We start from the raw sequence: 15796 nt of genomic DNA, 5'->3' as shown, positions 1-15796 counted from the left end.
GTGTCTTGTCGACTGGTTTCTCGGGGATTGGCTTTATGTGGTTCATATCCGGGGAGTGTCCAACGTCCTGGCAGATGGCCTGTGTCAGTTCATTCCCCTGTCCATGAAATGGATGATCGATGCCGACTCCTTCAGTTGGTTCTGCCGAGCGTACAAGCTCCCGGAAGTGGACCTCTTCTCGTCTGCGTGGTCTCGGTGTCTCCCGATATTTTTGACACCCTTACCCGACTGAGGAGCCTTTGAGGTGGAAGCCTTTTGGCAGGACTGGTCGAGGTGGGGTTACCTGTACCTCTTTCCCGGTCCAGCTGTTGCTTTGGATTCTGGCTCAGTTGGAGACTTCCACGGGGAGAGTAGTCCTCTTGGCCCCTTGGTGGCTGGCCCCAGCCTTGGTGTCTGAACCCGGTTCAAACCCTCCTCTCTGTCTGCTTGCTTGGTGTCTGAACCCGGTTCAGACACCAAGCAAGCAGCACCTGAAACTCGTAGTTTTTTTTTCGTAGCTCCGCCTCTCCAAGCAAATCAGAACGGTCCGGTACACAGCTGGTTCGGTCTGTCTTCTCCCCCTCCACTCTTCGCATCTGGTCTTTTTGATGCAGGTTTATCACCATTTGTATCCATTTGTATGGTGATGAGGTGACTTCCTTGATGGTGTTCCACATAAGAGCTTTGTCTCGGCGACAGAATGAAGTTTCCTGGCGTTCTTTTTGCCATTTTCTCTCTTCATTAGTTGTCTTGTCCTTTCTTTCTTGGCCTTTTCAGGACTGTCATTTGATGCCGAATACTGTCACCTCATATCATGTGGCGCTGGTGGAGCGCTCTAGCGGTCGGTCGGGAGCAGGTCGGCCGAGCGGACAGCACGCGGGGCTTGTGATCCTGTGGTCCTGGGTTTGATCCCAGGCACCGCCGAGAAACAATGGGCAGAGTTTCATTCACCCTATGCTCCTGTTACCTCGCAGTAAAATAGGTACCTGGGTGTTAGTCAGCTGTCACGGGCTGCTTCCTGAGGGTGGAGGCCTGGTCGAGGACCGGGCCGCGGGGACACTAAAAGCTTTGAAATCATCTCAAGATAACCTCAAGATAGCATGCGTTCAGGGCAAATGTCACATCCCCCGTTCCGTAAGCTTTCTCGTGCTTTGTTTCACCTCCGGCCTGCTCCTACGCCACCTGAGCCATCCTGGTCCTTGAGCAGGGTGCTTTCTTGTATCTCTTCTCCTCTGTTTGTGGTGGCCCCTTCGGTTCAAGATTGTTTTTCCAAGGCTCTCATTCTGTTGGGTCTCAGAAAGCCAACAGTCGAGTTGGTGAGCTTCATGCTCTCCTCTGGTGCAGGGGTTTCTGCTCTTTTGATCCTGGTAATTGGTTTAGTTGGTTGCAGTTTCCTCCTTCTTTTCTGGTGAAGAACGAGACAGCTGCTTTCCAGAGGGGTCCTTGGGTCATTGATGCTTGGTTGGACAGGCCAGGGGTGCATCAAGTGTTATGTTCGGTTGCAGCTCTTCACTGTTACCTGCGCGCTTCGGCTTCTGGGGCCGGGAATGCGCTTTGGGTTGACCCGGTTTTCCTTATTACCTGTTCCAGGGCTTGGGTCTCCCAGGTCATCCGCAGGGTTATTAAGTCTAGCCAGCCTGCGGTCTATCCTCATGCCCATAACGTTCGTAAGTTTGCTGCTTTGCCTGCTGTCTTCAGCAACATGTCTTGGGCTGATATTCAGGTGCGGGGATTTTGGAGATCGAACAGGGTCCTGGCTGTGCATTATTTGGTCAACATTGCTGGTCCTGGGCGTTCATGTGTGGCTTTGGGTTGCAGGTTGCAGCCAGTTGTCTCACCTTAGAGTTGAGGAGGTTGTGGCAGCTACCTTCCTGGTAAATACCTCTTTTCCTTCTCTTTGGTTATGTAGCTCCAGGAAGCCCCTCTCCCACAGAAAGCCAGCATTAAGTGTAATGAAACGCCATTTTCAGGGTGAGCCTCCGAGACTCCCTGGCACCCCTTCATCCCTCGGGTCGGCGGTTTTCACATTGCATTGATGCTTAGCCTCTGAACTGGAGTTGCTCTGTAGCTGACTGGGGGTGGGGGTGGGTCTGCGGCTCCCTCCTTCCCCGCACAGGGAGGGAAGGGCTGCATGGACGAGTGGCGCGGTGGCGAGGTGTGACGTTTGCTTGTTTCCTTGAGATTTGAGGGAGTTTTGCTTCTCTGTTCGGTTTTTGGTTGCAATTTTCTTATTATGTAGGGGTCTGTTTTGTTATGCCTACCTTTCTGTGTGCCTAACCCCCAGTCAATAGTAGACAAGGAAAACTTCCAACCACAGGGTTTTTCCAGGGCTATTGCTCCCTGTGCCTCTCAGAGGGGGCCAAGTTCTGGCTCGTGGTCCCCGATATGCTGAACTCCATTGACTAATGCCTTGGTGTAATGCATTGCATATTAACCCGATATCTTCAGGGAGCCTCTGGAGCTCACCCAGAAAATGGTGTTTTCATTACATTCAACACTGAATTTTTTATGTGTACAGTGGAACCTCTATGTACAAATCCTCATGTTACTTACAAATTTTTTGAGTTACGACCCCAATTTCGTCGGAAAATTTGACTCGACTTGCGATCTTTGCCTCGACTTGCAACTTTCTTGATACACGTGTGGGTCGACTGAGAGTGTGGTGCACTTCAGTTTACCAGTGTCTCTCTCTTAGTGACGATCATGCTTGCATTCTTTGAAAAGAATTTCATTGTTTTTCTGTTTTTTGGGTTTTTGAACATAAAAGTACAGTACTGTACTGTACGGTAATTATTATATATCAGGCCTGGGTCCCAAGAAACTCAGTGGTAAGGTTCAACCTAAGAAAATAGTTAAGTAAAGGCAGCAGAGGCTGTCCCTTCCTCATTAAGAAAATGTGTGAAGGTGAAAATGAAAAATATGACTCACTGCAAACTTTTGTAGAAAAAACTCACCCTGATGAAGCTGTAGCAGGCCGTTTCATTGACCTTTTAAATGATAATGTGATATCTCACTACAGACAAGTGTTAAAATGTAGGGAAAAACAAGTGTCTTTTGACAGATTCTTAGTAAGACAAGCAAGCAGTGAGCCACAACCAGGTCCTAGTGGTATGCAGGTAAAACGTAGGAGAGAGAGAGTACCCTAGAAAAGTCGTTGTTGTTGTTTTAGATTTAGCTACTCGGAACAAAGTGTCCATGTAGCACGGGCTATGGTGAGCCCATCAAAATCATCACTGCCTGATGTTATAATGGAAGGGAACTCCCCTTCCAAACAGTAACATCTTTCCTCCTCCCCCCTTCCTCACTGTCTTCCATACGCCAACAAGTCATCAATAAAATTAAGCTATAACTTGTACATACTATAGTACAAAATGTGCATGTGTATTATGTATGAAGTGTATTTTGAAGTTAATAGTGGAATGGATTAATTTAATTTACATTACAGTATTTCTTATGGGAAAATTCGTTTCTAGTTACGTATTTTCGAGTTACGACCCGTCTCTGGGAACGGATTAAATTCGCAAGTAATTACCTAAGTGTAATTACCTAAGTGTGGAGGTATCACTGTAATTGCAAAGTTAGTGTTGTACTGTATATGGCTATGTTACTACTATTGTATTTAATATTTTCTGTTAAGCACTGAATATTATTCCAGGTTTCTCTGTTAGATGATGACTGTGATGAGGGTGTGGATGATGGTGGGGATTTGCTGCCGGACACATCACCAACACATCCCCACCCTCACACTCCACCGCCCACTCCACCAGGAGCACGTGGAGTGTCTCCTCCATCACCATCAGCCAATTTCACTCACCACCAAAGTGGCCCACCTCATGGTCCAGGGCCTGGAGGAGGAGGAGGTGGGGGGAGTGGAGGTGGAGGGTTGAACAGCCAAGTGGGCCATAGTGTGTTGGGTCATGGTGGATCAAATCATTCTGGGCCAAATCACAGCAGCCAAGGACATTTGGCACAGGGTCAGGGGCGTTCCAAATCCTTGGAGTTACACCAGCAACGCTCAACAGACTCAGACAAAGACGCTCCACTAGTTACCTCGGCCAGACATAGGGTGAGTTGAGCTTTATTGCTGTACTGTATATATTTTAAATTTTGTGTAGTATCATGGGGCCTATCAGTGTTACATACAATTTTGTCTCTAGTAACAAAAAACAATGGCATTTATGTTTGTTTTCAGTGGCATTGTTAAACATGTTTTTTGTTTTGTTCTGTATATCTATTTGTTCTGTATAGTTTTTAATGTTCTGTATATCTGCTGCCTTGTTGGTTTTGGTAATTAAAAAAATATTTTAGTAATGTTCTCTGTTTACTAACCTGTGTACTCTGACAACTTCCCTTCTTTGATGTGTAGACTTCATGTAGAAACTTCTTAAGACATTTCAAATGCTTGAAATATTTAAGCTTAAAATGCTTGTTGAATATCTGTCGATGATTCTGAGGATCAACGTTCCCGTGGTCCAGTCTTTGACTAGGTCGCCTGGTTGGTGGTCTGGTCATCCAGGTTGTTTCTATGTTGCTGCTTGCAACCTGACATATGACTTACAACCTGATTGATCAGGTTACCTTTGAAGGTGTTTATCAAATTCTCTTTTGAACACTGCAAGAGGTCAGCCAGTTATGCTCCATATGTGCAGAGGGAGCGTGTTGAAAAAATCTTGGGCCTTTGATGTCGATAGTTTTCTCTCAGCATGCCTATTGCACCTCTGCTTTTCAGTGGGGCTATTTTGCACAACCTGGCATGCCCACTGGTCTCATGTGTTGCTATTTCAGTGTGCAGAGTTGGAACCAATCGTTGAAGTATTTTCCAAGTGTAAATTATTATATATCTCTCCTGCCTGTGCTCTAGGGAATATAGATTTAAAATTGTTAAGGGATTTCAATAATTTAAATGTTTTATTGAGTAGATTCTAGCAGTAAAATATATTTGCATACACTCCAGGTTAGCAATTTCTCCAGCTTTGAATGGGGTTATTAGTGCATAGCAATATTCCACCCTAGAGAGCACTGGTTTCTTAAAAAGTTATATCATTGGTGTGGCATCTCATTTGAAAGGTTCTTGTTATTCAGCAGGTCATATTTCTTGCAGTTGTGACAACTACATTGTTGTATTCTTTAAAAATTAGGTTTTCTAGCGTGATTACACCTAAATCTTTTACATTTCTTTTTCTTTCAACAGTGTTGTTCGACCGTATGTGATTTCTGTTTTAATATTTTTGTTTTTCCTTAGCATAGTACAGTAGAAAGTGAAGGGACGACGACGTTTCGGTCCATCCTGGACCATTCTCAAGTCGATTGTGTGAATGACTTGATACACAATCGACTTGAGAATGGTCCAGGACGGACCAAAACGTCGTCGTCTCTTCACTTTCTAGTGTGTGATTTGGTCAACATTTTTCAACCCACGTTATTGTGACTCCTCACCTGCATATAGTACAGTAATTGGAACTTATCCTTATTAAACATTATAAATTTTTCTGTGGGCCATTGAATGACTTGACTAATATCAGATTGAGGTTTGCTGTGTCGTTTATTTTGTCTACTGTCATGAAAATCCTAGTGTCATCTGCAAAGGATGATTCATGATCTAGTTCGAATCCTTATCTTTGCTGATATGAAGATGAGAAAAAGTTTCGGAATGAGTACAGTAACTTGGGGACTAAGCTTGTCATGGTGGATGATCTAGATTTTACTTTGTTGATTATACTCTGGGTTCTGTTCATTAGTAAATTAAAGATCCATCTCCCAACTTTGCCAGTAATTCGTTTTGTGCACATTTTGTCAACAATAACACCTTGACTGCCTACCTACCTGTCGAAGGTTCAGGGGATCAATGGCCCGATCTCTAACCAGGCCTCCTGGTTGCTTGTCTGATCTGTGTTTACCTGAGTTTAGCTGGGAGCCACTAACTCTAGTGGCCTTGACAAGGACAGGAAGCTGGCAGATTGTTGAAGGTCCCCCGATTTGCCGTGATGATCTTTTCCAGCTGTACTTTGAAAGTTAACAGTTTTAGCATTTAAGGCTTTGGCAGGTAGGCGGTTTCATGGGATAATAACCCTGTGGGTGAAAAAGCATCTTCTGTTCTCACTCCCATATTATGGCTTATTGAGCTTGAAACCATTGTAAGTTTTTGAGGCACCTCTTTTTAAAGGGGCTAGGTTCAGGCTCGTGGTTGGCATGTAGGCTGAAAAGAACTCTGCAACTGATGGCACTATATTAACATTGTAGCATATGGGAGCCACCATGGCTCACCCAAAAATTTGCATTTCATTACATTCAACACTGGTTCTTTGTTTCTTAAGTACTTGTACAGTACTGCAGTGTTTTCTCTAATTAGGTTATACACTACATAATGTTATCTTATAAAATATTTGATACTGTATAGTTTTATTTATTTGGTATTATTTTTAGCACCATGGGGGAAAGGCAAAACTCTTGCAACGAAGTCATGCTATGCGAGAGGACACCTCTCCTCCACCAGAACTGCTGGAGCCTGTTCAACCTTCCTCACATTGCAACGCTAACAGTGGTGGCAACACGCTCACAGTATCGTCAGGTGGAGGCAACCGCAGAAGACTTAAACATCAAGGGTCTTCACAAGGTTCTTTTGATGGCTCCTCTCCTTGTCTCTCCAGAGGTTAGTCAAAAATTCCAAATGTATGAAAGTTTTTATTCATATAGAAAAAATTGCAGTGTAAGAAAATGCACAACTGTATATTTTTAATTGCTTTTCCCTTCAGTAATTAACATTTTATAGGATTTGTTATAAACATTCTAAAGTAATGGTAATGTAATATTTTGGATAATTAAATTGATTAAACTATATAGATTAGGAGATTTCATGTTTTTCCAAGATATGTAAATTATATGCTCATTATATCAATACCATGTTTAATGCTATAAATGAAGCTTTGGATATAGTGAAGTGCCCTTTTTTGGTGGGCACTCAGTAGCTCTCCTTCATTCCTTGCCCTCCGTCCCATCCCAGATCTTTATCCTGATCCCTTCCAAGTGCTATATAGTCATGATGGTTTGGCACTTTCACCTGATAGTTCCCTTCCTTCCTTAGATTAGCTCTGGTGCCACCAAATCTTATCCAAACACACCAGGCCTCTGAGCCCTATCCATTGCCTAGCAGGAGTGAGGACCAGAATCTGGCTCACAGTATGAAGGAAGGAGGGGATCAGATATCAACCATGAAAATAGGGAAATCTCACCAGAAAGAATAGGTGCAACAAAACATGTAAATGCTCTTATTGTGATTGGCCTGACTGCCAACAGATGGCAGCCCAGGTCACCTAGGGTCTAAGCCAGCCTATCCCTTCACTCTGGAGCTACCAGTCCAAATCCCACAGAAGTAGAAAAACAGGACAGAAATGAGGAGTTATTGGTGGTCCACCAGAAAAGTGCATTGCTTACATTCAGTGTTTGAATTCTGAGAGGGACTCCTTACTAGCTTTCTGAGCTTATAGTTACTTACAATGGTGCCTCGATACAGGAGACCAGCTTTTCTGGAAAACAGAAAACTTGGACTGATCGTGTGGGAAAAATGGTGGGAGAGGGCACATGGCAAAGAACAGCAGTCATGTGCCAAATGCCCAAGTGCACACAATTTTAGCCGAACCTCTAAATTATAGACCCGTGTCATTAACAAAGGTGGTAGTCAAAACACTAGAAACAATAGTTAAAGCGAAATGGGTTGACATTCTAGAGAGTAATGACATAATAACGGATAGACAGTATGGTTTTCGAACAGGAAAATCCTGTGTAACAAATCTACTTAGTTTTTATGATAGCCACATAGATAATACTGTACAGGATTGGGTTGACTGTGTCTATCTGAACTTAAAAAAAGACTTCTGACAGTTCCACACAAGAGGCTGTTCTGGAAACTGGAACATTCTGGAGGAGTGACAGGGAGACTGCTGACATTGATAAAAAAATTTCTAACTGACAGACAGATGAGGGCGGTAATCAGAGACAATCTGATCGAGTATTTCTAGCAGAGTACCACAGGGTTCAGTTCTTACACCAGTAATGTTCATCATCTACATAAATGATCTACCAGAAGGAATACAGAATTATATAAGCATGTTTGTGGATGATGCTAAGATACTGGGGAAGATAGGAGATGTATAGGATTGTAATGCCCTTCATATTGATCTAGAAAATAGTACTTGGAGCATCAAGTGGCAAATGGAATTCAATGTAAATAAATGCCATGTTATGGAATGAAGAATCAGAGAAAATAGACCACACACACCTAATAAATTATGTGGAAAGGAATTACAGAACTCTAAAAAAGAATAAGACCTAGTGATGGTTTTGAATAGTAAGCTGTCGCCAGAGGAACACACAAGGAACATTGTGAGAGGAGTGTATGTGTCACTTTCCAACTTCAGACTTGCTGTTAATTATATGGATGGTGAAATACTACGGAAACTGTTTGACTTTTGTGAGACCAAAATTGGAATATGTAGCAATTGTATGGTGTCCAAATCTCAAAAAACACATAATAAAACTGGAAAAGGTGCAAAGGCATGCAACAAAATTGCTTCCAGAAATGAAAAAGAAGTTATGAGGAGAGACTAGAGGCATTAAACATGCCAAAACTAGAGGATAGAAGAAAGAGGTGATATGATCAGCACTTATAAAATACTACCGTCTGGCTGGCCAGCTGGCTGGGCACAGGAATCGACCAAATTGACAAAGAGGAATTCCTGAAACCAGCAACATAATGAACAAGAAGAACAGTTTCATGCTAAAGAAACAAAGGTGCTGAAATCACATTAGAAAGTTTTATTTTACAGAGTGGAAGATGGTTGGAACAAGCTAAGTAAGAAGGTGGTAGAGGCCAAAACCATCTGTAGTTTCAAAGCGTTATACAACAAAGAGTACTGGGAAGACGGGACACCAAGAGTGAAGCTCTCATCCTGTAACTACACTTAGGTATTTACTCTTACATAATTACTTAAATTACTTCAAATAAGGAACAAGAAGCCAGCATCAGAAGAACTGCAACTACTCATGTGCCTGAATATCAGCCGAGGACAAAATGACTAACCCCCATGCTGCTATGCTATTAATAGCCTTAAACACCGCTATGCGCAAGAAAACAAATTAAAACTTTTTTCATCTTTATAAAAGTGTTTATTTGTGGTCCCTGACCACAGGGAAATTATTATTTTTTAATTGTACTTACCAGTGACGTAAATGAGCCAAGAAATGTGACGATGACGTCATGCAACACTTTGATGTTGTATTATAATACAACTGTCATACATTCAACACACTCTCACATATTAGCGTCACAAGTATGTGCACATATATGTTTTATTTTACAGGAAATATAAAATGTTTTCTGATTTTTTCAATATATATACTCACTCAATATATGTTGTTGAATATGACCGAAAATGTAAGATTAATAATTCTAACACAAATTTTCTCAATATTTCTTATGTTTTTCTTCATTATCGATGGTAATTGAAATATCAATTCTCCAAAATTCATTTTTATTTATGGTCTGACGCCTGAACGCGTTTCGTAATTCTTATTACATTTTCAAAGACTTAGTTTACACATAAAAATTCATCGTACTTATACTCTTTTTGGGTGAGGTGATATGGCACAAAAGTTTTGGGTGAGGTAACAAACACAAGACAGAACACGAAACAATGGGTATAAATTGCATATGAAAACATAAGAATGGAAGTAACTGCAGAAGGCCTATTGGCCCATACCTCCTCTTCCAGCTTCTATGTTGGTTTGGGGTCTTGAAGTAGGTAGAATATAGTTGTGCATTAATTGGATGTTGATCCCAGCAATCAACAGCCAATTAGTGCACAACTATATTTTGCACAATTAATGCACAACTATATATACAGGATGCAGGACGCTGTCCTGCGTCCTGTGCACAGGACGTAATTCTACGTCCTTTCGTAGTTTTATGTAATAACGTAATAATCGTAGTAATACTCGTAATTCTATGGCCCGGGTTCGATTCCCGGACCAGGCAGAAACGAATGGGCAAAGTTTCTTTCACCCTGATGCACCTGTTACCTAGCAGTAAATAAATACCTGGGAGTTAGACAGCTGTTATGGAGCTGCTTCCTGGGGGTGTGTGTGGGAAAAAAAAATTAGTTAGTAGTTAATTAAAGTTGATTGATTGACAGTTGAGAGGCGGGCCGAAAGAGCAGAGCTCAACCCCCGCAAGAACAAATAGGTGAATACATACAGTTCACCTACATTTGAATTTTTCCAACGCTGCATTCGTGAAAAATCTGATAATTCCTCAGCAATGAGATGAGCCGAGCATTTGTTCATTTCCTGAACAATATGTTTCATGAGCGGCTCATCAAAATATGCGGTAAAAAAGTCCATTTCACACATTGTGTCACCATTATCAGGGAAAATGCTTGTAATTCCAACATCTTTAGCATCAAAGGCTGGAATTTCGTGAATAAAATCTTCCCCATCACTCCACAAAAATACACCTGGTGTCTTCCGATCGGCAACAGCAGCACCATGGTGAGGAATCTGTGGACCAGGAGCTGAACCCCGTGTGACTTGTACTTGGCACAGCACAGTAGGGGCGGGGAAGGGACGATGAGGGGGAAAAATCATTGAAGATGAGGAGGGCCTTTGTTCATCATTGTCTCCATGTGGTGCCATGCAGCGGCACTTGGGTAGGCGAGATGCTGCTGATGCAACAAAAGTTCGCTTGGCAACACAACTGGCATTAGCGAAAGGCGTCGTAAAACTCCTCTCTGATTCTAAGTCACTAAAACCAGGAAAATGATTCACATTCCTCAGACTCGTCGAGCAAATCATCATAATCTGGCAAAGTAACACAAACTATGTGGTTGGGTGTGAAGTGGAGTAGAGTGTGGGCGAGGTGGCATGGATGAGAAGCTAGGCCTCACCCTTGTGGCACCCACATGTTCACTCTCGATGTCGGTCATTTCAAGCTCTGGCTGTATGTAGATCAATCTCTGAATCATCAAAATCAGGTTCATCACCCTCCTTGAACAATTCCGATTAATTTCATCATCAGTCAATGCTTGTGTTGCACGCTACGTTGAATGCGGCCGACTGCTGGTACGTGGTGTGCTCGCCATGGTGTCTGCCGGGTAAGTAAGGCTTTTCCACAATGGCGGCCTATGCTGGATTTTTTTCCAATATGGCATTTGTTTACATTCGGCTGTAGCTGTACTATAGCTGCTCCTATCCCTCGCGGACCTTTAAAATTGTACGTGAGGCCTTACTCATACATGTATGTAAATCGCCGTTTGGTGAAAGTTCCTCCCTACATACTGTACATGTATAATTTGTGCCGTTTAAGGGTTAAGCAGGCCATGAGAATGAGGGAAAGGGATTTTATATATAGGTGAAGCTGTAAACCAAAATTAACTTATTTCCCCACTTAGGCTAGGACTACTTGCTCTAGGCTCCAATTCATTTTACAATACATATATTTCCTTTGATTATTAAAGTAAGGACGGATTTTGTTAGTCTATATTCTCGGGTATGGCTCACAAGTTCGTGCCCCTTACACTAATAGTCTTGTATTTAGTTAATGTTCCCGAGCCTCAGCTTTCTTGTGTGGTCTTGAGTCAGGTCTCTTGGCCGTGGTTCTCGTCTTTGTCTTGACTGCCTGCAGTTCTACCTCCTCCCTAGTAAGTCCCTATATTTTCTCCTTCTCTGTAGGTAGGTAGTTTTAGGGAGTCACAAGGAGACTTTCCCAAGAAAACCAGCATTCAGCATTTAATGTAATGAAATGCCAGTTTCTGGGTGAGCCCCAGTGGCTTCCTGATGCCCTCCTTCCCTTCCAAGACATTGGATAGGTAGGGGTTTGTGTGTACATCTGCTCCAGAACTGAAAGCTCAAACTTTTGGAGGGTGTGCCCCCCCTCCCTTCCCACATCCCTACAAACTAGTTGTGGAATGTTGGGTGAATGAGCACACACTAGTTTTCAGAGATTCAATAATTTGTTTGCATAGGAAGGGAAGTTCATCAGGTAGGTTGCGAGGGTTCAATCTCTTTTGAACCCAGCAGTTGCCTGTTTTGGTTCACTGACTTTCTGAACCTCTTTTTCCTGTGAGATGATGGATCATCATCATCTCCCTGTAGGGAAAGCAGGGATACTGGTCATACTGGTCCCCCAGTATGCCTAAGAACAACCCGGCTGTTGCGACTTAATAGTTGGGAGCATTCTCAGTTAAATAGCTACAGGGAGCCACCGTGGCTCATCCAGAAATTAGCATTTCAATACATTCAGCTCTGGCTTTCTTAAAACTAAAATTGTTACACCCCAATCAAGAGACCCTGCAAAAAAGAATAAACCTTATGCATTGCAAAGAAATAAGGTAATTTGAGAGGGGTCAGCTCATAGAAGGGGTACTCTGCAACCCCACATAAGATATTTCTGGTGATGCATTGGAAAATGTAAGTAAATGATGGGAGGGAAAAGGAACTCTAGTCAAAGTTGGAGTGAAATGGACAGTAAGGGCACACACAAAGTGGGTGCCACACAATCATAACTCATAAACAAAAACAGGCAAGTCATTATTCCTGGCAGAATATATTGTTTCATGGAAAATCATCATCACTTATCTATAAGTGAGATGTTGAAACTGGAACCCAGCAAGAGGCTGCAAGCTTTGGATAATCTATGCTTTCTGACTTCAGATCATTTTTTAAATACATGGATGGTGAAATATTAGAGAAATTGTTCATGACCTTTGTGAGACCAAAATTGGAATATGCAAAGGTTGAATTATACCCATATCTCAAGAAGCACATCAATAAACTTGAAAGGTGCAAAGATATGCAATTAAATGGCTTCCGGTATGTAACTTCCATAACACGATCTATGAAGTGAGGTTTGAGGTAATTACCTAAGTGTAGTTACAGGATGAGGGCTACCCTCATGGTGTCCCATCTTTCCAGTACTCTTTGACATATAATGCTCACATGGTGTATAAAGGTGTTAATATACCAAAGCTAGAAGATAGAAGGAAAAATATGTGATATGATCACTACAGTCAAAATATTAACAGGAATTGACAAATTGACGAAGAAGAATTCTTGAAACCTGAAATTTAAGAACAAGAGGTTGTAGACTCAAGCTAAAAAAACAAAACTGCCATAAAAACATTAGAACATTCTCTTTTTACAAACAGAGGGGATCAACAGTTGGAACAAGTTAAGTGAGAAAGTGGTGGAGACCAAAACCGTCAGTAGTTTGAAAGCATTATATGACAGAAAATACTGGGAAGCTAGGACACCACAAGCATAGCTCTCAGCCTATAACTTCACTTAGGTAATTACACTTAGATAATTGTCAAGCAGAAGAGTTAGGGGGCAGGCTGGATGTGATCCCAGGTGAACTGGGCTGCCAAATTTGGCGATCGGGTGCATCAGGGTTAGGGTATTTACTTAGGGAAAATGGATGATTGCTTTGTTTACATAAGGGGAGTGCATATTTTTCTTCAAGCAGTTACTTGTTATGTTACACATGTGCATTCTAGTGGGTTTTCCCAGAACACTGTCATATGATATTTTGAACTTACTGATGATTTTGGCATCCATCACCTTGTCACTTAACATATTCCAACCTTCTACCACTCTACTTGCAAAGGAAAACATTCTAAAAAAATTTAGTATGTTTTTTCCTTAGCTTGGAGCTATGACCTCTTGTTCCTGAAGTTGTAGGTTTTAAGAATTAATCTTTGTCAATTTTGTTGGTTTCTGTTACCATTTTGTATGCAGTGCTAATTTGTTCTTCTGTCTTCTAGCTTTGGTATATATAACACCTCTAGCCTCTCCTTGTAGCTCTTGTTTTTCAGTTTCAGAAGCCATTTAGTAGTGCTGTATGTCTTTGCACTTTTATCAGGTTATTGATGTGCTTCTTGAGATATGGGCTCCATTTCAACTACTGAATATTTCAATTTTGGTTTCACAAAGGTCATGCACAATTTCTCTAATATTTCAACATCCATGTACAGTACTGTATTTGAAAGCAATTCTGAAGTTGGAAAGTGTTGTGAAAGCTGTGGTTGGTCTCTGATGCCCTGCTTCCCTTGCCTCACACAGTGAGCCAGATTCTGGTCGTGGGTCCTAGTAGGTGACGGAATTGGTCTCAGAGGCCTGGTGTGCTGGGGTAAACTTTGGTGGCACCATAGCTACTGAAGGGATCCTCCCTGAAAACACAGTTAAGCGAACTTATATAAATCTCTTACTATTATTATTATTTTTGTTGTGATTTCATAGTCTTTGAAAACTGCATATATTATCTGCAGTGAATTTTTATTTGCTTGTATTTTGTTAGACCATTATTTGGGAAAATCATTGTTTAATGTTAAATACCTGTACATCATATTAATTAATTAGTGTGATTCTACTTGTAACTGTTTGTAATAAACAAACAAAAATTTGTCAGATTCATCAATGGAATATACAGACAGTAGTGGGGTAGATCTGCAGCAATTCATAATTCAAACTTTACACAAGAACCAAAAAGACCGAATGATGTTACTCAAGATTGAACATGAACTAGTCAGCCTTGTCAAGGATACCAAGTAAGTTCAGTAAATTTTACTTATCATGCGAGTCAAATAATTCTGGTGCTTCCAATTCTAAAGAAGTCAAGATTTTATCATTCCAGAATGCTTTACCCACTCTTTTGTAGTTATACTGTAACAGTAGAGGGAATATAATACTACAATAAACCATGGAGCAGTAACCTTATGAAGTTTCCAAGTTATTAAATTGAATTATAGCTTACGAAGTGACTGATTTCAGATTGTGTGAAATACTGTATAAACACTTCTGGAAATTGAAACTAAACAAAATGAGATCACAGTATTTACCACATTACTGCTGTATTATGCTCTAATCATATTAATTTTTCCTATCAGACGAACCCACCACAAGTTTCCTCCAATGTCGTCATACCAACGAATGCTTGTCCATCGGTGTGCTGCATTCTTTGGCCTGGAACATAATGTTGACCAAGCTGGTACTGCTGTTATTGTTAATAAGACCCGTAATACCCGCCTTCCTGAAACCCGATTCAGAGACCACTGCCGAGATGATCTTCTGGTACCAGATGAGCCGAAGAGATCAATCCTTAAGAGAGACTCATCATCGTTTGATGATGGATCGAATTATAAGGTTAGTTGTTTTTTGCAATGGCTGCCTGACATTAATTAAACTTGGTAATCCAAATGTACACAAACAACAAGAATTTAATTTTAACTTTTCTTGATTTATCATTGGAATTGCATCCATCACCAGTTTCCAATTATTGCTTTTCTTTTTTAGGCTTTCAGTTAATTATTACTTTTAATGCTTATCTTTAACAATAAATTTTAATGGGTACTGTAAATAGTGATACAGTATAGATCAAATCATGTATAAGGTTAGTTTTGATAATGCCTACTAGGCAAATTAATTTACTCTCTTAAATATACTTTACGGTACTGTATAGCCTAAATATAATTTTTTTAAGCTTACTGGATATTTCTTTGTACCAGCATCAAAGTCTTACCACTGCATCAATACTGTTGCATCATTGCTTTACTGCAATGTAACATAGCCTCACTTCAATTATTTCTGTCTTTAAATTTTCAGTTAAGTTAGGTTTTAATGGCCATCATACACACTCAGTTTTGATGTATATACAGTGGCACCTCTATTAACGAGTTTAATCCGTTCCGGCACCGAGCTCATCATGTGGAAAACTCGTCTTGCGAAACAACAACAAAAAAACTGTCATAAAAGGTGTCCGAGAACCAGCGGA

At 41.2% G+C, this 15796-nt stretch overlaps 1 protein-coding gene across 19 annotated transcripts in view; it reads left to right on the top strand.

Annotated features, from left to right (window-relative positions):
* The window catches only part of LOC123763958 (cAMP-regulated phosphoprotein 21), a 257113-nt gene that overhangs the window by 127259 nt on the left and 114058 nt on the right, over positions 1-15796 (top strand). For all 19 annotated transcript variants that reach the window (XM_069330057.1, XM_069330053.1, XM_069330049.1 and 16 more), the window contains 4 exons: positions 3635-4045; positions 6403-6628; positions 14435-14573; positions 14913-15168. In XM_069330057.1, the coding sequence (XP_069186158.1) occupies positions 3635-4045; positions 6403-6628; positions 14435-14573; positions 14913-15168 (1032 nt within the window). The remainder of the gene's footprint in view (positions 1-3634; positions 4046-6402; positions 6629-14434; positions 14574-14912; positions 15169-15796) is intronic.

The sequence above is a fragment of the Procambarus clarkii genome, chromosome 23 (assembly GCF_040958095.1).
Source record: "Procambarus clarkii isolate CNS0578487 chromosome 23, FALCON_Pclarkii_2.0, whole genome shotgun sequence".
In the NCBI taxonomy this organism is placed as follows: Eukaryota; Metazoa; Arthropoda; class Malacostraca; order Decapoda; family Cambaridae; genus Procambarus; species Procambarus clarkii.
The sequence above is the reverse complement of the archived record's forward strand: the minus strand, read 5'-3'. Positions and strand labels throughout refer to the sequence as shown.